Raw genomic sequence first — 20,456 nt, 5'->3', positions numbered from 1 at the left:
CTTGTTTTATTTTTGTGATTATTTTTTTTTTTTTCATGACTATTTTACTTTCTTTTACGTAAAGCACTTTGAATTACCATTGTATACGTAATGTGCTATATAAATAAACATGCCTTGCCTTGCCTTGCCTCATGTTGCAGCATGATAATGCACAGCCCCATGTTGCAAGGATCTGTACACAATTCCTGGAAGCTGAAAGCATCCCAGTTCTTGCATGGCCAGCATACTCACCGGACATGTCTACCATTGAGCATGTTTGGGATCTTCTGGATCGGCATATACGACAGCGTGTTCCAGTTCCTGTCATTATCCAGCAACTTTGCCCAGCCATTGAAGAAGAATGGACCAATATTCCACAGGCCAAAATCAACAACCTGATCAACTCTGTGCGAAGGAGATGTGTTGCACAGCGTGAGGCAAATGGTGGTCACACCAGATACTGACTGGTTTTCGGAGGGCAAATTAGGTAAGACTGATGTGGCCTGGAATTGGTAAAATGTGCTTGTTAAAAAAAAAATGATCAGAATATCAACTTGCCTAATAATTATGCACACACTGTAAACACACACTTGTTTAATTAGCTATCTAAACGGGGACATTCCATAGGCATAATGGTTTTTATACTGTACAAACTGTATATTCCATCTCCCTACACCAACCCTATACCTAAACCTACCCCTCACAGAAAACATTCTGCATTTTTTTTACAATAAAAAAAAAAAAAAAAAAAAAAAAAAAAAAAAAAAAAAACTGTTTACTTTATTTTTAAACCAGTTTTACAAATGAGGATGTCCCCCAAAGAGAGGTTTTTGGAGATTTTGTCAGGTTTAGCTCACTTTTGGGTACAAATTTGTCCCCAAAATACGGTTAAGTACACACACACACATACATAAATATGAATATAAATATAAATAAGCTGCTGTAGAATCCAAGGCCACTAGGAGTGTACTACAACCTTTAGAAAGGAAAAAAAAAAAACTTTTGGTTTTAGTTTTTAATGAAAATATTTGTGTGCTGTACATACAGTAAGGGTGTTATTGTCAAACGTTCACCAGTAGTAAGTCAGTCTGGTCACTACGAACGTACTGCACCCTTTGAAACATTTCTCCCTTTTACTGAATTTCAGTATTTTTTTCAAGAAAATAGTTGTGTACTGTATGTACAGTAAGGAAAATATTGGCAAAATTTTGTGTGTAATAGGTCTTGTAACAACCCCATTTTGATGAATTACTTTTTATATATTTGTGTACTGTACATACATTAGGGGAGGTATTGTCTAAGACAACGTATTAGTATTTTTTTTCAGTCAGTTTGCCCAACATGCATTTACTATGGCTTTGTAAACATAATTTGTATTAATTATTGACCTTCACAAAAACTTCACTGTGCTGCGCTCTTGCCGCTGCACAGACTAATTTGCATGCATTTTACTGTTGGTCAAAATGGTTAAAGATGGTTCCTGATTCTGAATGGAAAAAAAGGAAGATAAAATCATTGTGACCACATGAAAACAGTTTTACATGAAAGGTTTTGTTGTACAAAGAGAGAGTAAACATCTTGTGTCTGAGTATATTAAACTAGGCTGTGGTACAATAATAATCAGCCAGATTAGAGTTTGAATGTTTGATACATTTATTTAAAGCACAGAATTGCGGATTCTGGTTAACCATTTGATCCAAGGTGTTGACGTTCAGTGGTACAATACAAATAAAAAATTCAACGTTTACATTTCTTCTTCAGATGTTATCTTCTGGAGAATTTCTGAATATCTTCAGCCAGCACTGTTCACCCCACCATTCAATTCATACCAGAACTTAAACTTTCTGCTTACTGGATATTCATGGCTGCCTTCAGCTGTCAGAATGATCATATGAGAACAGCACCACAATGTCACAGTTACAGTAGCTTTCCTTTGAGTCCAGATTTTACAGGTTGGGTGCATTTTTACTTTCAGAAAAATCATAGCAGAAGCCATGAAAACCGCTCTGAGTCTTTGTTGGGAGATCATTTCATTCTGTATTTCCTCAATTTTAAGTCGCTTTGGATAAAAGTGTCTGGTAAATTAATAGAGCCAGCAATTCACCTTATGCAGGCGATAACATGAGAAGTGCTAACAATACGAAGTTTCAAGCATTGCCCAGAATAGTTTGTGCTAAAACAGTGACGGATTTAATCTGCTTGAAATCCCTTGAACAGAATCGCTGGGGCCTCCGGAGCCTCAGGCTGCTCCAGATAACAGTAGCTGCCAAATGAAAGCTGGACACCAGGGCCCTTTGGCCAACAAGGCAAAGGGTTCTCTCCTCACATCCAGAGCCAGTGGTTTACCAGGAACCTCACAGGAAGACTTGAAGACAGCAGTTTGAGGTTTCTGCCCCCTGCTGGACAGACTGTAAAGCTGGAATCACCTCTGAATTGTCTTTCTCCTTTGCTCTGAGTACCGGTGCATGCAAAGAATAGGAGGACAGTGTGAGTTCAGGCAGAGAGAGAAGCCGCCTCATCCTGCTAGGATTTCACTAGCAGCTCTGGTGCAGTGTGTTTCTTTCTGGACAAACACGCAGATACCACTTTACTTCTTCGCTTTTTTTGCCTCCGCGTCTTTCGCTTTGATTTCACTGATTTCCGTGAGGACTTGGGAAGGCCCGGCCCAGGAAGTCCTGCCTCTAGTCTGGGCGCGAGCTGACGCGACATGAAGAAGGACAGCGCTTTGGACAGAAGACGGGGCCAGCATCGCCCACTCCCTTGGGCTTCTCCACTTCCGTCCCATGAGTCGGCCAGGTCGTGTATTAAAGAGGACAGGTCCTTGGGGAGACAGTACTTCGGGACACAGCGGAGCTGTTTGGGGATGTAAGTGCTGCTGCTGTTGTTGTTAAGGCCCTGGAAGCACACCAGTCCAAACCCCCTGGCGTGGCCATCGCTGTGTAATCCCGTCCACAGACAGCAGAGGGCGGCGTCGAGCACAGGAGCCGTGATAGAGGACGACTCCACCGGCTTCTCCATCCATTCTCCATCACAGCACTTCTGCTCTTCCTCCTCAGCAGCACTGTACAGCCCTGTCTCAGAGAACTGTGATCCAGCGACCCAATCGCTCTTCGCCCGTCTCAGAAAAGCCTGATGGGCGTCAGGGCTCCAGGCGATCAGGACGAGACCTCCGGCCTTCTGCACGGCCTGACACTGTCCGTACAGCCACGGCACGGGCCCCAGCTGAGCCAGAGAGGACGCCCACTGCGCCAGCCGCACGTCCATCAAGAGCTCCCCCTGCAGGCCGGAGGCTAGACTGCAAACGGCAGCGACGTGCGCGGCGTCATCGGATGAGCACACGAGCAGCACGGGACGTCTCTCAGCGCTCCGCCACACTGCAGAAACAAAGACATTATCTTCTCTCACAGAAACTAACCAGGGTCACATAAACATTTTCAACAAATTGGCCTTTAAAGTAAGATCATTACATGCATATTCCAGGCATTTGTGTGTGAGTGGTTTCATAGAGCATGCTTCCGGCCTAAAATCAAAAAGAAATGTCTATGGACTGACCTGATGTTCTTCTTTTGACCAGGTAGTACATGATGCAGACCAGTACGGTCACCGCAGCCAGAAGAGTCACTGCAGTGCCAGTGATGAGACCCCAGCGCCTGTGTGTGACTGTGAAGGACCAGGATGAGTGCCACTATTCACGTCCATCTGTCAGCTGTGTGCTCTAATGATTATAGATGTTTCTACTTACAGTCAGGACAAATGATTCGTCTTCCACGGAGATCCGAGCGCCACACCTACAGACAGACAGCAGCAGATCAGCGGACACACACTCATACTGGGGTCGGGAGATATTTCAATGTTTTGGAAAAACTTTGATCAGAAATACAGGGAAAACTGAAATATACAGGTCCTTCTCAAAAAATTAGCATATTGTGAAAAAGTTCATTATTTTCCATAAAGTAATGATAAAAATTAAACTTTCATATATTTTAGATTCATTGCACACCAACTGAAATATTTCAGGTATGTTATTGTTTTCATACTGATGATTTTGGCATACAGCTCATGAAAACCCAAAATTCCTATCTCAAAAAATAGATATCATGGAAAAGGTTCTCTAAACGAGCTATTAACCTATCATCGGAATAACTAATTACTCCAAACACTTGCATGCAAAAGATTCCTGAGGCTTTTACAAAAACTCCCAGCTGTTCATTACTCAAAACCGCAATCATGGGTAAGACTGCCGACCTGCTGACTGTGTCCAGAAGGCCATCATTGACACCCTCAAGCTGAGAGGGTAAGAAAAAGAAATTTCTGAGTAGGCTGTTCCCAGAGTGCTGTATCAAGGCTGTGGGAAGTCTGTGGGAAGGAAAAAAAGTGTGGCAAAAACCGCTGCACAACGAGAAGAGGTGACCGGACCCTTTGTGGAGAAGGACCGATTCCAGACCTTTGGGGGACCTGCGTGAAGCCAGAAAGGGATGAGTCTGGAGTAGAAACATCCAGAGCCACCGTGCACAGGCGTGTAGAAACAGCGGCAGAAGCGCCTGACCTGGGATACAGAGAAGCAGCACTGGACTGTTGCTCAGTGGTACCAAAGTACTTTTTTTCGGATGAAGAGCAATTTTTTGGATGAAAGCAAATTTTGCATGTCATTCGGAAATCAAAGGTGCCAGAGTCTGGAGGAAGACTGGGGAGAAGGAAGGGAAATGCCAAAATGCGCTGAAGTCAGTTGTTTCAAACCCACAGTCATCATGATGGTCTGGGGGTGTGCCATGGTCTCAGCTGCTGGTGTTGGTCCACTGTGTTTTATCAAGGGCAAGGGTCAATGCAGCTCTATCAGGAGATTTTGGAGCCCTTCATGCTTGGGTCCATCTGCTGAAAAGCTTTATGGAGATGAAGATTTAGTTTTTCAGCACGCCCTGGCAACCTGTCTCACAGTGCCAAAACCACTGGTAAAGGTTTACTGACCATGGTATTACTGTGCTCAATTGCAACTCTCCTGACCTTGAACCCCATAGAGAATAATGTGCAGAGAAAGTTGAGAGACAAGACCAAACACTCTGGATGAGCTTAAGGCCGCTATCGAAGCATCCTGGGCCTCCATAACACCCGTCAGCAGTGCCACAGGCTGATTGCCTCCATGCCACGCCGCATTGAAGCAGTAAAAAGGATTCCCGACCAAGTATTGAGTGCAATAACTGAACATAAATTTGAAATACTTTTTTTTGAATTAAAAAACACTTTTCTTTTAATGAAATATGCTAATTTTTTGAGATAGGAATTTTGGGTTTTCTGATATGCCAAAATGTCATCAGTATTAAAACAATAAAAGCCCTGAAATATTTCAGTTGGTTGCAATGAATCTAAAATATATGAAAGTTTAATTTTATCACTTATGGAAACAACCAGTGAATGACGGTTAACTACAATTTAACACAGCTGTTTTCGTGTGGAATCTCTGTTAAAGGTAATTTATTTCTGTGATGTGCAGCTGTTTTTCAGCAGTCATTGTAGCACATGATCTCAGAAATCACTATATATGATTTGCTGCTGCAGATTATTATCAATTAACTACAAAAATCATAAACACAATTAAACATACACTGCAAAAAAATACATTTCAATATCAATTCAATTAATGTAAACAAATACACACTTACATAAACATCTAAAAAACTATACACCAAAAATGATAAACACTATGAGTTTTTCGATTCAGTCCACACTGAGATCATTCAACTACGCAGAAACAGAGAACTGTAGTAAGGACATATGATGAACAGAAAATATTAAATAATAAACGAAAAAACTTAAATAAAAGACAAGTGTCAGTTTTTTTTTTTTGTGTGTGTGTGTGGCATTACCTGCACACACAGTGCTGATGAGAGGAAGGGGAAGGGCACGCTCAGCTCGGCCTCAGTGGCGCCCCCGTCCTGAGGAGACCAGCATGTGCAGTGTGTGAGAGACAATCATCAGGAGTTATCTTTAGCTTTACTTTGCCACAACAACACACCCACTGTACATTATCGCACAGCTGCTTACCAAATTTGAGTTGAAATTAATATTTTAAATTATCATGAGAAGAAAAGCAAGAACAGCTATATAAGAAATCTGTTATGTTCTATAGTTTAGTGCTTATTATACAAACATATTGGAGTGCAGAATGCAGCAATTAACTAATGACTATTAGAAGCACTGCAGAGAGTGGATTAAAACAGCTTGGCCTTGTAAAATCTAGCTTACTAATGTATTACCTAGCATTCACAAACTTTTTATTATCATCATCAATGCCTTGAGCTCTGTTGTAAAAACTTCTTCAGTGATGATTTGCAATGATCCTCAGTGACGTTATGTTGGGAATATTATTACAGTATTTTAGATTACACTTGTTCTACCTTCATGTGCTATTACTGTATTGTGAACGCAAACACTAACTGAATCTGGGATGAAACTCTACTATCTACTAACCCCTCGCTGTGAGATGATGCTTCCTTGAGATGAACACGTCTCTCCCTGTCTGGCGCACAGCTGAGCAGCAAACGAAGCGGGGACACTGGAGGTCAGGAGCAGGCGCAGGTGCAGAGATCCAGGGATGACTGTCACACTCCACTCGGAGCGGCCCTCTGACAGAGAGAGAGAGAGAGAGAGAGAGAGAGAGAGAGAGAGAGAGAGAGAGAGAGTCAGACAGGAGGACAGACATCAGCACTCTTCATCACACTCGCTCCCACACCCCTCACCTGACTCGAACGGACAGAAGACTCGATGACTGCCATTTAGAGAAAACTGCAACCAAAACATCACACACACACACACATGAGAAACATGAACATCTGAAACATGCAGCAATGTGAGCTTGAGCATGCCTTACCTTCACACACATCTGAGGGTGTCTGTCTACAGCAGACACATTATATTCCTGTGGAAAGAGCAGAAGGCTTTCAGTGGGTCTGTTCAGCATAACAGTGTGCATGAGATACTTCACTGACAAAATGTACAGTATATGCAATGCATCCAAGTTGACGTTGCATTTTTAGGAAGAGAAGATATCTATCTTAAACTATCTTTCTTGACGCATTTGACTGGACTGTTAAAAACTATTTTTACACAAAATATGTAACATAATGAGGTCATGTCAGGACAATGTAACAAATGCGGATCATTACATATGTGACCCTGGAGGACAAAACCAGTCATAAGAGTCAATTTCTCAAAAGTGAGAATTATACATCATCTGAAAGCTGGATAAATAATCTCTCCATTGATGTATGGTTTGTTAGGAGGACAATATTTGTCTGAGATACAACTATTTGAAAATCTGGAATCTGAGGGTGTAAAAAAATCTAAATATTGAGAAAATCACCTTTAAAGTTGTTCAAATGAAGTTCTTAGCAATGCATATTACTAAAAAAAAAAAGTTTGTATATGTTTACGGTAGGAAACTTACAAAATATCTTCATGGAACATGATCTTTAATTAATATCCTAATGATTTTTAGCATAAAAGAAAAATCAATAATTTTGACCCATACAATGTATTTTTGGTTATTGCTACAAATATACCCCAGCGACTTAAGATTGGTTTTGTGCTCCAGGCTCACATGTGATCTACTGTTTCATATACTATTTATGAAACATGCACAGTATGCAGTAACTGAACTCAGTGTGTCACCTCTGTTCATCAGAGCACTTATGATGCTCGTGGGATCACGTACCAGTTTCGTCCCGTAGAGGGTGGCGTTGGGGGCGGGGACACAGAGAGAGTTCTGCGTGTGGATTCGCCAGCACAGAGAGACAGAGGGATCTGATTGGTCAGCGGGGCAGAGAGGCTCCCAACGCAGAACAGAGCCACGAACTGCAGCTGAGCTCGAGGACAAGATATCACCTCCGTCTGCAGGAACGGCACAGAGACGGCGCTGTCAGTCAGCCACAGCACAGATACGGTCACCGTGATTGTGCCAAGAAATGTTCCTGGATCAACATCTTTTGATGACTTAACCCAATCCCTACCCCTAAACCTAACCCTACCTGTAATTTATTCCTAAAATCAGTGGGAAATGATAGCTGATTAACAAGAGTGTAGAAGCACCCAACCCTGATCGTAAGCCTAAAACAGATATTTCCTGAAAAGTTACATCTCAATTCTGATTGGTTGATTGGAATGTTGTTCCAGGCTCCACAAGGATGTTGATCCAGGAACATGTTGTACTTGGTGAAATCACGCTTGCCCCACAGATACTGCTTACATTAGACAACACTAAGAGCAGGTCCAGAACCTACTGAGCTGACTGGTGTACAGTTAGTCTGCAGTTACTCGAAAGCTCTTGAGAGACTGATCTGAAGCGCTCTAGAAACCAACAGTGTTCCTCACGCTACAACACAAAGATATAATACAGCGCTTCAGTTTTAATATTTATAATGGACATTTCTACCATTTTACCAGCCATCTTTGATATTTTTCACAGACTGGCTGCACAGCAGTTTCTTCTTTGTGATCGATATGTCACAGTGCCTTCTGGTCGAGTTATCACTTCAATCATGCACGTCAACACTAATGATATCTTATCTATATATACTGTGCATGATCTTTACACAGAGTTGCTTCCACAAATATCAGATGACTCACGTGGCAGTGCTCTCTCTTTTAAGGGACACTGAGTGTTTCTTCTGGAATCAGGGACTGGAAACCACAGCTGTGAACACAGAATAATGCACACATTACTAAGGATTTTCAAAAAGGTTTTCAAAAACAACAAAGTGGGGGGCGCTCTATCTATGCAAACAAATAAGAAATACTTGTCAGGCATCCCTCCATGCTTACCTAATGTAGTGTTTTTTTCTTAAATTAAAATATAAATTCAATACTCGTCGCCAGAAGTTTTAGTATTGGACCCTCTTGTTAAGTCGACTCTAAAAACTAAGAAAATGGCGACAAATCTCAGAAAATACAAGTACACGGGACCTGCGGGCGATAGGCCGAACGCCTCCTCGGACCGGAATGTTTCTAAGGCCATGAGTGAATCGGCTCCACCCTCACCAAGTCTCCCAGCGAAATGGATACTCTGGTGTGAAAGTCTGAAATACTTCTCGCACTGAAGTCTGATATTTCAGCGGTGATTAAATCAGAACTGAAGGATGCCCTTGCAGAAGACTTTGACTTTCTTAAGAGTGAATTACGAGCGGTGAAATCTGAAATAATAAACAGCACCGTTAGACCAAGTCAAAGTGAGTGTCAACGATATAGAGGGCGGTTTATCTAATTGGTCGGATGAGGTTGTCGCCCTACAGAGTACAGTGGGTGAGTTGAAATCGGAACTAAAGGAACTAAAGGTGAAATGTGAGGACATGGAGGGCCAGATGAGGAGGTGCAACGTGCGGATTCTCGGTGTTCCCGAGACACCGGATTCCAGCTCATCCATAGCAGTCACCAAGATGCTAAGCTTGAGAAAGAGCCACTGATTGATCGCTCACATCGTACACCTGTACAAAAGAAGCCAGGCGGTAAACCAAGAGTAATTGTTGCTAAGTTACACTATTATCAAGACTGTGCGGAGATTCTGCGCCGTGCACGCACTTGTGGCCCAATCCGTTTCAATGACGCGCATATCACAATTCTTCCTGACTACACTGCAAGCATGGCCAAAGCCCGGGCAGCGTTCACAGACGTAAGGAGGCTTCTTCGAAACCCGACAGGGTGTTCGCTGCGGATACTTTTTCTGGCCCGACTTCGGATCATCCACCCATGGAGAAGACAAAGAATTTGCTGATCCAAACAAGGCCATGGCTTATGTGAAAGAGAATATTATCTTGGTGACAGATGACGGACATTGACTGTGAACCGGGTTTCCCTTAGCCTGCATACCTTTCAGGTTGTATTGTCACAATTGTATTATATCCCGAAATATGTACATTGTCTGCATACAGAAAACGTTTTCTAGGGGATGGTAGTAGACTACTTTGTTTACAACTAACTAATTTTGGAGGGTCAACATTTACATTTATATTATTTTTGTTGAGAATACTACATCACTTTGTTTTTTTTTTTTTTTTTAGATTTCTTTTCTAATTATATCTGGGGGCTAGTCGGGAGCCCTAGCAGTTAGAGTTATGTTTCCTCAATACAAGCACTATAATGTGTGGATTCTTTTTGTTGTGAGGTTTTGGTTTTCTCCCGGTTCTTGTAGGAGAAGGGGGTGGGATTATACTGGATTTGTGTGGTGACCATTGGGTTGTTTCTTGTCAGGATCTCATGTGTGATCCTTTGGATCCGTATATATCATTGTACACAGTTTTAACATGGCTAACAAAAAAGGTACTAGGCATTCTTCTGAATATCCAGTTAACTGTGAGTTGGAATGTGAAATCCCTCAACAGTCCTTTAAAATTTAGAAAAGTTATAACGCATTTAAAACAGCTTGATACAGACATTGCATTTTTACAGGAGACCCATGTGTGTTTAGCGGATAGTCTACGTCTAAGTAAAAAATGGTCTGGTCAGCTGTTTCAATCAAATTTTTCACTCTAGATCAAGAGGAGTGGGCCATCATGATTGGTAAACACATACAATTCACTGCTTCTAGTGTACATACAGACTCTGCTGCTGGCGATATGTTCTCGTGGTAGGGAAACTGTACACACACTTCCTGTTGTATTAGTCTCAGTTCTGCACAAAACTGGGATGATTATACCTTTTTTTAACACATTATTTTCAAATATGCCAGATATGTCAACACGCAGTCCCATAATTGGTGAAGATACTAATTGTGTGCTTTCATCTTTAGATCGGAGTGCAGCCGGAAAAACAACCCTTACTAAGTCTGCTCAGTCGATCAAATCATTTCTGGAAACGTATGGTGTGGCTGATGTGATGTGTGGCGCTTTTCGCAATCCTACCTCGAGGGCATATTCATTCTTCTGCTCTGTTCATAAGACATACTCCCGAATTGATTATTTTTTCATTGACAATCTAATTCTACACTTGGTGAGGGAATGTGACTATGGCGCCATAGTCATTTCAGACCATGGGCCCCTCAGTATGAAATTGTGTTTTTCAGATTCACAATCAATATACTGCCCATGGAGATTTAACACTTTACTACTTTCAGATGAGAATTTTGTCAGTTTTTTAAAGGGCAGAAATTAAATTCTTCCTTGAAGTTAATCAAACCCCAGGAATGCCACTTTCTACGGTCTGGGAGTCCTTAAAGGCCTATTTAAGGGGTCAGATAATCTCATATTGTGCTAACAAGAAGAGGAGAAGCTCTGAACGGTTAAGATTGCTGACAGATGAGATATTACTTGTGGACAGGGAATATAGCCATTCCCCTTCGCCAGATTTAGTCAAGAAACGTATGTCACTTCAAACTGAATTTAATACTCTGTCTACCCAACAGGCCGAGTACCTGATTTCTAAGTCAAGGCATGGGTACTATGAACATGGTGAGAAGGCGGGGCGTCTGCTCGCACATCAGTTACGCCAGAGATCAGTTACTCAAAATATTCCAGCTACAATCAATGGCCAAGGTAATCAATGCTCAGACAATGAGAAAATTAACCCATGTTTTAGTCAGTTCTACCAGTCACTGTACTCTCCTGAATCATCCTCTAATCAGTCTGATTTGGAGACCTTTGAAGGTATAAACGTTCCTTCCGTAAGTCCGGATCTGGCTGATGAATTGGAAAAAGATATTTCGGTAACTGAGATAGTTTTTTAGAGACATGCAAAGTGGCAAGTCCCCGGGACCGGATGGCTTTCCGGCCGAATTTTTCAAGAAATTTTCAGAACCGCTGTCTCCCTTATTACTGTCAGTTTTCAATGAGTCTTCTGAACCTTGTCACTTCCAGTATCTATGCGTCAAGCTATCATCTCTTTACTACTTAAAAAGGATAAAAGCCCTCTAAACTGTAGTTCATACAGTTCATACAGAACTGTGTCGGTTCTGAATGCGGATGCCAAGATCTTCGCAAAGTGCCTTGAGAGGGTAGTTCCCACTGTTGTTTCACCTGACCAGACAGGGTTTGTGAAAAATCGCCAATCCTTTTTTAACATTAGATGACTGTTTGGTGTGTTGTATGCTCCCATCCATCCTCGGCCACAAAGACGAAGGTGATACTTTCCCTTGATGCTGAAAAAGCATTTGACCGGGTTGAGTGGGGTTATCTCTTTAAGACTTTAGAAATATTTAAATTCGGCCCTAAATTTATATCATGGATAAAACTGCTTTATTCTTCGCCAATGGCAGCGGTGCGTACCAATAATAATATATCCAGCTATTTTGAATTTCAACGAGGTACACGGCAGGGATGCCCGCTCTCTCTCTTATTTGCGATTGCGACTGAACCTTTGGCTACTGCCGTAAGGCAGAGCTTAGTCATTAAAGGTATAAATCGTATGGGCTTTGTGCATAAGGTCTCTCTTTATGCCGCTGACCCTCTGTCTAGTATCCCTGAGTTATTGATCTTACTTGGTAAATTTGCCTCTTTCCCTGGGGGAAGGATTAATTTAGTCAAAATGATTATCTTACCTAAATTTCTTGTTCCAAACCCAGCCAATTTTTCTTTCTAAATCATTCTTTTCCAACCTGAATAGCCAGCTATCATCCTTTGTTTGGAATAAAAAGCATCCAAGGATCAACAAAAAGATATTACAACAGCCCCGTAATTTGGGGGGCATGGCACTTCCTAATTTCATGTACTATTACTGGGCAGCTACACTTCTCTGCCAAGCTGGGTGACTTTGGAGAGGGCCTCAATTACATCCAGCTCTCCTACAGCATTGCTCTGCTCTCGGTTACCCTTTAAACAATCAATTTCAACATACTCTTCCAACACAGTTGTTGTCCACACAGTTAAGATTTGGAATCAATCTAGACGGTCTTTTGGTTTCACCGAGTTATTGTTTGCTGCCCCTGTGTCAAATAACCACGTTTATCCCTTCGGTAACTGATGAGGCTTTTAATAGTTGGGCTTTGAACAGACTACGTTCACTTTATAATCTGTACATTGATAATAAGTTTGCCTCATTTGAACAACTGATAAAGAAATTTAATATAAAAAAATAAAAAAAAAATCACAGTTTCTTAGATATTTGCAATTGAGAGACTTTGTTATGGCCAATTCTGATTGTTTTCCTCAGTGTCCAGCTCAGTCCCTTGTGGATAAGATATTTGACTGTAGGATAGACATTAAACAGGTCTTGAGCAGGATTTACACACTGCTCAGTTCACACCATGAGACCAGTCTGGACTTTCTGAAACACAGGTGGGAATCTGACTAGGATGAAGACATATCGGACGTGGTCTGGCAAAGGTCATACAGAACATTCACTCATCTTCGGTGTGTCTGAGACATGCTGTTATTCAGTTTAAAGTGGTACACCGTCTGCATTGGTCCAAAGACAAACTGTCCAAGATAAAAAAAGTTGGACTTGGATCCTGCATGTGATCGTTGCAAACAAACCCCTGCTACACTTCTTCACATGTTTTGGACTTGTTCAAAACTTCATGGATATTGGCTATCTATTTTTGATGCATTTTCCAAAATATATGGAAAAACTGTGCACCCATGCCCTTTGACTGCATTATTTGGGGTGATCAAGGTGGATGCTTCTTTTAGCAGGTACCAGGTGAACATGATTGCTAGCTAGAAGACTTATTTTGTGTAGGTGGAAGGATTCATGCCCACCAACATATGGACTCTGGATTAGAGAGGTCATGTGTTATTTGGAAAAGATTAGATACAGCGTAAAAGGGTCGGTTGAGAAGTTTTATAACGTGGATTCTTATTTTGAAAGTGTGTCAACTTACAATTTTGTATAACTGTTTACACAAACCTGTGTTAAGAATTGTATGATGTTACCTAGAGGCCTGACTACTGTTTACATCTCTTATTGATCCAGTATGGGGTGGGGGGAGGGGTGTTCTTTGTGGCTGTGTTAATTTAAATGTGAAACTGAAACTAAAACAATAAAAAGACAACAACAACAAAGTGTGTGTGTGAGTGTGAAGAGCAGCACACCTGCACACAGATACAAGGCACCAGGTAGGGCAACTTCAGATCCACGCTCGGATGAAGCGTGGGGTCAGTCTGCAACACAAACAACACCTCAGTGGCTCACTGAAGATCATAACACTTTATGACGGCCACAGCTTCTTTAAAGTACATTTACGTCACTTGATAAATCTACGGAAACACTGTGTATGCAGTGTGAAACTGTACAGTAGATTTTCACGAGGAGAAATATTTAGGATTTATTAAGCATAAATGAACACAATGAGTTCTTGTCTGAGGTATAAATACTTCTGATGCCATTTAAAAATTATACAGTGATACAATTAGCATATTGACATGGTTTTATTTTCGCTTCAATGAGAATTAGTTTCTCTTTTACCATGAAGTTTACATAAAGTAAGATGAAATATTTCACTCACCTCGGGTAAATGGGTTATTTGAAAACATTCTGCATGTGAAGGTTTATAGCACAGGCTCATCCTCACTCTCTGGGCTGTTTCCATTCGTACAGTGAAGCGTTTAGCATGCTCATCCACCGTGACACTGGCTTTGGGCACTAGATCAGAAACAGCAGGTGTGAAAGCGGCTACGCTGCTGCATTCTGGGACAGAGATTGGACATTATGATGAGAGAGAGAGAGAGAGAGAGAGAGAGAGAGAGACAGAGAGAGAGAGAGAGAGAGAGAGAGAGACAGACCTGTGTGCTCTACGACGTGATGTGCACTGATGAGCTGATGACTGTGAGTGTGAACAGACACGCTGACGGTGGACCCAGGCTGGGTCAGGAAACAGTCATACCGCACTGTCCACTGGAGGGCGACAGACAAACACAGCTGAAACCACTGCAAACACACTCACATTCACACACTACAGGAGATATTCAAGCAATCACTCACAAAGGCCTGATGGGATGTCAGTTCACGCGTCTGAATTCTAGCGGTGTGAAGCTGATCACCACTACTCCTGGACCACTGGTAAAGAAGAAAACACAATCATTATAATGCCACAGATCCAGTACAGCTTAAAGAAGAGTTCACACTGACTGAGAGCACAGCAGCTGACGGCTGAACCCAACTTCAGAAGAAAAGCTTGCACATAAGTGGCGAGGGTTTTTAGATCAATACTAGTGGGTGTGTGTGTTCTCTCTCGCCTTTCAAAGTGCACTCCATTTGACCTCAGGTGCAAACACAGGCTGTCGACACTCTATACAGCGCTTGCATACCTTGCTGATGACGGAATCTATACTCATACGTTGCGTAAAAAAGTAAAGTTAGTGATCTTTACCAAGGTTACTGCATACAGTAAAGATCCCATACGCCAATGCCTCATTCTCACTATCAGTGTGAACTATCCTGAAGTGAGCATCACTAGTCATTTCTGTAAACCAGTAAAACACATTCACATTAAATGATCTTGTGCATTTATTACTCCAGTGGTTCTCAAATAATAGCACGCAACTAATACATAAATATGCATTTAGGACAGGTTTATCAACGAGGAAGTAAAACACTTTCATATGATCGGAGGCACATCACTCAACTTCAACTGTGTTTCCTGCAAATCTCCACATTCATTCAGCCTCGAAAATCATTAACAAACCGACACAACGTAAAACTCCATACCAAAAATAATAAATGCAGTTAGTTTTCAGTGAAGCAAGTCAGCTTGCAAACATATGATGATAAATAAGCGAAATGTTGGAACTGCGTTGGGCTGAGACTTGATGTTAGGTAAAGACCTAAAAACTGAAGCTCACACTCAAACTAAATCAAATGAAGAAAGGTGAGTACCCTAATAGTGTTGCTGTAGATCTGCATGAGCAGCGTGTCAGAGTCACCCGTCTCAGAGTCGCTGAACTTTATCACCAGCGTCTCGTTTACCACTGCAAACACAGGACACACATACTGAAGTCAGGAAGTCACATTTGAATGGCCGTGATCATTGATGTTGTACGTACACAGAGTCTGGACAGAGAGCCGCACACGGACACACATGTCCTGCAAGTGCAGCGTGGAGAGTCTCAGCTCAGGCAGCCGGCGCTCTTTCAGTCCTACACACCACACACACGCAGAAACACAGCACAGGCCTCAGCATCTTCACAGGTGAGTCAGTTTAATGTTGATTCAGTTCAGCTCAATACCAGGGTTAATGTTGCAAAATTTGTAATTTATGAACTAATTCAATTCAGCTATAAAGCAGCTCAACAATATCATCTTTCAGTAGAAGATCTGCTTTCATCATCATTTGTGTTTTGTAAGAAAAAAGATACGCTGTTGCAATCAGTTCAGTACAGTGACGGTTTAAACGCTGATTATATTCTCTGTACGTCTGTCTGTACGTATAAAAACACTCTCTGGAGAGGAGGTCTGTAGAGACCACGACCAACATGACGTGAAGACATCAGTCAGCCAAACATCAAAGCGGTGTCAGTGTCGACAGTTTGTTCAGAATTAGACCAGGAACACGTAATAAACAAAAGTTTTGACACACAAAACGTTTCCTTGAATGTCCCCACTTATACATTCTTTACTGTACATGTAAAATACTGAACTGAACAACGCAGACATTCTGAAGTGATGTATCGTGTCATTACTTACCAGCACCACTCCATTCCTTTAGAGAGACAGAGAGGAAAAAAAAGAGAGATTTAGCTGAAGTCTCACACTTGAGCATTACTTTAAGAATGTAAAAAGACAAGCATCTTTACAGACGAGTCAGCTACACAATACAATGAGTTACCATTCAGCTCAGAGACCTAAAGATTTAGCTGTGTGTGTGTTATGTCAGTTGTTATTTCTGTCTTATTCCAAAACACACATTCCCCCACATTTTTACACACACTTTTTATATGGAGATGAGAGAGAGATCTAGTAAAGAGACTATTGCTGAACATTTAACACCCTATTGCTTTTATAAATACATACTAAAATATGATAAAACACATCTTTCTACTATTTTTAGAAGTAAATTGACTACATTTCTACAGAATGATTGGCCAGTTTTCATAACACTAACAAAAGATCAAAATAAAAACTGAGATACATGTAGACACACAACTAGCCTCCTCAAATGAACAACTGCCCCACAATATTGTGTCCTAAAGTGTGTGTCCAAACATAAACCGTTAAAAAAAATATCAAATGTGCCGATTCTAAATGTAAATCATGCTAAGTTGTTCAAATCCAAAGTCTGTTCAAACAGCTGGAAATAAAGAGCTGAAGTTTTTGGCGACGGTTTCCAGAAACTGATAAAGCACACAACACACTCTGCAAAACAGATATACATCTGATCTGCTATTTCTACACCGTATGCAAACACAGTCTGCACAGAACGCATGAAGTACCCAAACATCAAGACTTCTGAGGAGTAGAACGTCAACAGAGCATTAAATAAAATACTCAAACGGTCTTCAGATGAAAGCTTCTGTGACATGATAAAACACTCTCTCAGGTGCTGTTAGTGACACTGGGCTTGGGCTGCAACAACTGATCTAAAACAGCTAATAATCAGCAGTTAATATTAGTACTGATTCTTTGGCTTTGTGTGCCATGAGTGCTGTTTAATAACTCATCAAACAAGCAAACACTAAAACTACAACACTACACTTAAACACTTTGTAACATAAACAAAAAGGTCAAATCAAAACTCCCAAACCATCACTGAGCACAAAAGAGGGAGCGCATCAAAATGTTTGTTTTTTTAAACTGACTATATTAAACTGGAATCCAGAATGTAACAGTAACAGGATTCTAACATGTAAAGTAAGAGGTCTATTCCAGTGAAAATCAATGACAGTAATGTGTTACTCGATGTGTCCACTCACTCCAGCCGTACATTCACCTCTAAGCACTTAATGCAGAGCAGATGCTTTCCTTTGTCATTTATAATTTACGCTATATTTCTGCTTTCAAATTATAGACAAATGACTGTTTTTATTTTATGTGACATTTACCTTTTAAATCTTTTTGCACATAACTCCTAGCATAGGTTCTACAAATTCACATTAAAAGTGAGGGGGGATTTCAAGAAGAGCAAAACCTCCCCTTCGTCTTGCTCTTTGAGTTACCGTGTCTTTATCAGAATGACTAGCAACAGCCACGGCTCTGATAATATACGTGTTGTTTCTGCCCAGTACACGGTCTCTGAGACAAGTGCCTAACACGGTGGGTGGGTTTATTAACACATTCAAGCAGTGTTTCCAGGACTGACTGAAGCTGTATTAAATCCAGTATAAAATACAGGGATATCTGAGTCAGCGGTGTAAACGTTTCTGAGCAACAGTGTGATTACTACTGCCCACAGTTTAGAATAACAGTAAAATCATAAAACCTGTGAAATAATGCAAATGGAAGCATGGGAATTATGAACAAATAACACATGTGCACTTCTCAGTTTCATGAGATGCTTTCTCCCCATGTATGCTGCTTTGCCTTCACTATCTGCTCCAGCTCAATGATTTAAATAAAGTAAATAAATAAATCACATTTTAAATTTGTGAGAAAAAAAAATCTTATGACATTTAAACGGAGCTCAGAAGTTTACGTAAATGAGGAGTTTCACATGGAAAAACAGTTGGTGTGTCACACTGTTAATTATTCATTTCCATGTGTCGGCTGTGTGCGAGGTTTACCTGTAAACACATGGGCTCTTACAACAGAGTCCTTTAATCATCAACACTCGCATATAATACGATATATATATATATATATATATATATATATATATATATATATATATATATATATATATATATATATATAATATATATACACACACACACACACACAAAACAAACAAACTCAAATACTAAAAACATGGGAAAGTCTGACCGTATCAACAAACATTCACTATTCGTTACAGAAGAAAATCTCGCTCACCCGTCTGACTTTGAGACTTTCCCGTACAGAGAACGAGCATTTAAACAAAACACACAGAAAAACAACGTGCGCGGTAAATGACGAGCTGTACATGGCCGTCCAGTAAAAACATCAACCAAGTTTTAGATGTGCATTGTCCAGCAGAGCCGGTCACGCGGAGCAGGAGCTGACAGCGAGTCAGATTTGAGTAGAGTAGAGTTGAGTTGTGTAGAGTTGAGTCTATCACATGGCTGCGGTCGCGGTGGGGGCAGACGGGCTTTTGGTGACGCAAATCACCGGAATTCCGGCGCCTCCTTCAAAAGGTCACCGACTTCCGCATTAATCAGAATTTATGCTGCGTTCCAGGCAGGTTTTTGAGCCTGTAAATCACGACTTTGTAGCGTTTCAGGCAAGTCACGCCAAACTGCCTGAGCAAGGAATTGTAGCTAGATTATTAATTTTATTGCAACGTTATATTGTCCTAACAAGGTCTATTTCTCACCGTGTACCACCATGGTATCGCATAAAATGGTAGTCACACGCCATCCGTAGGCAATATTATCCGTAGGGGCTGCCATTGTTGTTTCGCGGGCTATGTGGAACTGGGAGAACATCAATCTAGTACGAGTTCACGGGTGGGAAGTCACGGGTTTGACTACTGTTCCAGTGCACTTTCACGGGTAGAAGGTTGGAAAAAACACGGGTTACGGGTTGCCTGGAACGCATTAATGCATTACTTACATACATTAAGCAGACAACCAGCTTGCATTTAAGCTATATATTTTACATGCCTGAGCTCAACTGCCTTCAACAAAGAAGACTGAAAGTTAAGGTAAAAATGATCGACACATAAGACCATTTATCTGTCAATCATAGCAACCTTGGGAGTCTGTCTGACGTGACATTTTAATTATCCGCCAGAGACTAATTATGACTAATCTGATCTCATTGATGTTAGAGATGCTCTTAAATAATACAAAAATCAAAGTCACCACCATTATATCTGACGAACATCACTGAATTCACAGCTGGCTCATGGGATGCATTCCTACATTCCTGTCACTCACTTGGTATTTAGACATGCTAATTATAATTAACATTCCAAATTGTAGGGATACATATACAGTATATTCAGTCCAAAAGGCAAAAATGCAAATGACTGGTTATAATGGGAATTGCATTGGTTTTAATGTTTTTTTTTTGTTTTTTTTTCAGCAGGGTAGGTAATTCTTTTGAAAAAGTAATTACTTAGTAACGTTAAAAAAGTATGTTTTACATCGAAAAGTAGGGTGACCATCCATCCTCTTATTCATGAATATGTCCTGGCTGGATTTCCAGGGTTTTGGTTTTGTTTTCCTGTTGACAGTCTATCTACAGTCCTCATACATTTTGCATTGCTCTGACACACCATGATTGGTTGATTATGTACAATGCCTACATGCTGTTGGTCAAACTACCTTTCAGTCATTACCTTCAGCAATTAAAAAAAAAATTAGGGGGAAAAGAGGATATTAACAAAGTATTACTAAACAGTGTTGGGTGATTATTCTTTACATCTCCACAAGAGGGCACTACTAATATGTGAACGCCACTTAATTGCGCTTTAGCGGCTGTAACAA

At 41.0% G+C, this 20,456-nt stretch overlaps 1 protein-coding gene across 1 annotated transcript; it reads right to left on the bottom strand.

Moving 5' to 3' along the window:
* Window positions 1-1,832: 1,832 nt before the first annotated feature.
* On the bottom strand, window positions 1,833-19,141 carry LOC109094694 (interleukin-17 receptor C-like). The gene is made up of 17 exons (XM_042762977.1): window positions 18,859-19,141; window positions 16,579-16,594; window positions 15,939-16,031; window positions 15,772-15,863; window positions 14,878-14,952; window positions 14,679-14,790; window positions 14,402-14,538; window positions 13,989-14,057; window positions 8,599-8,665; window positions 7,688-7,863; window positions 6,845-6,892; window positions 6,714-6,759; window positions 6,445-6,599; window positions 5,841-5,909; window positions 3,722-3,767; window positions 3,532-3,639; window positions 1,833-3,353 (listed from the first exon to the last, which is right to left on the bottom strand). The coding sequence occupies exons 1-17, from the start codon at window positions 18,949-18,951 to the stop codon at window positions 2,503-2,505; spliced, it is 2,253 nt and encodes a 750-aa protein (XP_042618911.1). The 5' UTR covers window positions 18,952-19,141; the 3' UTR covers window positions 1,833-2,502.
* Window positions 19,142-20,456: the final 1,315 nt, after the last annotated feature.

The sequence above is a fragment of the Cyprinus carpio genome, chromosome A8 (genome assembly GCF_018340385.1).
Source record: "Cyprinus carpio isolate SPL01 chromosome A8, ASM1834038v1, whole genome shotgun sequence".
Taxonomy (NCBI): domain Eukaryota; kingdom Metazoa; phylum Chordata; class Actinopteri; order Cypriniformes; family Cyprinidae; genus Cyprinus; species Cyprinus carpio.
This window is presented reverse-complemented; position numbering and strand designations above follow the sequence as displayed.

Bases quoted from the DNA above. Each gene is read 5' to 3' on its own strand.
- LOC109094694 (XM_042762977.1), bottom strand. From the start codon at position 18,951: ATGTACAGCTCGTCATTTACCGCGCACGTTGTTTTTCTGTGTGTTTTG. The intron at 15,864-15,938 runs GTACGTACAACA...CTGTGTTTGCAG, and splicing joins GCTCTCTGTCCAGACTCTGT to TGGTAAACGAGACGCTGGTG. The intron at 8,666-13,988 runs GTGTGCTGCTCT...CTGTGTTCACAG, and splicing joins TGCCTTGTATCTGTGTGCAG to CTGTGGTTTCCAGTCCCTGA.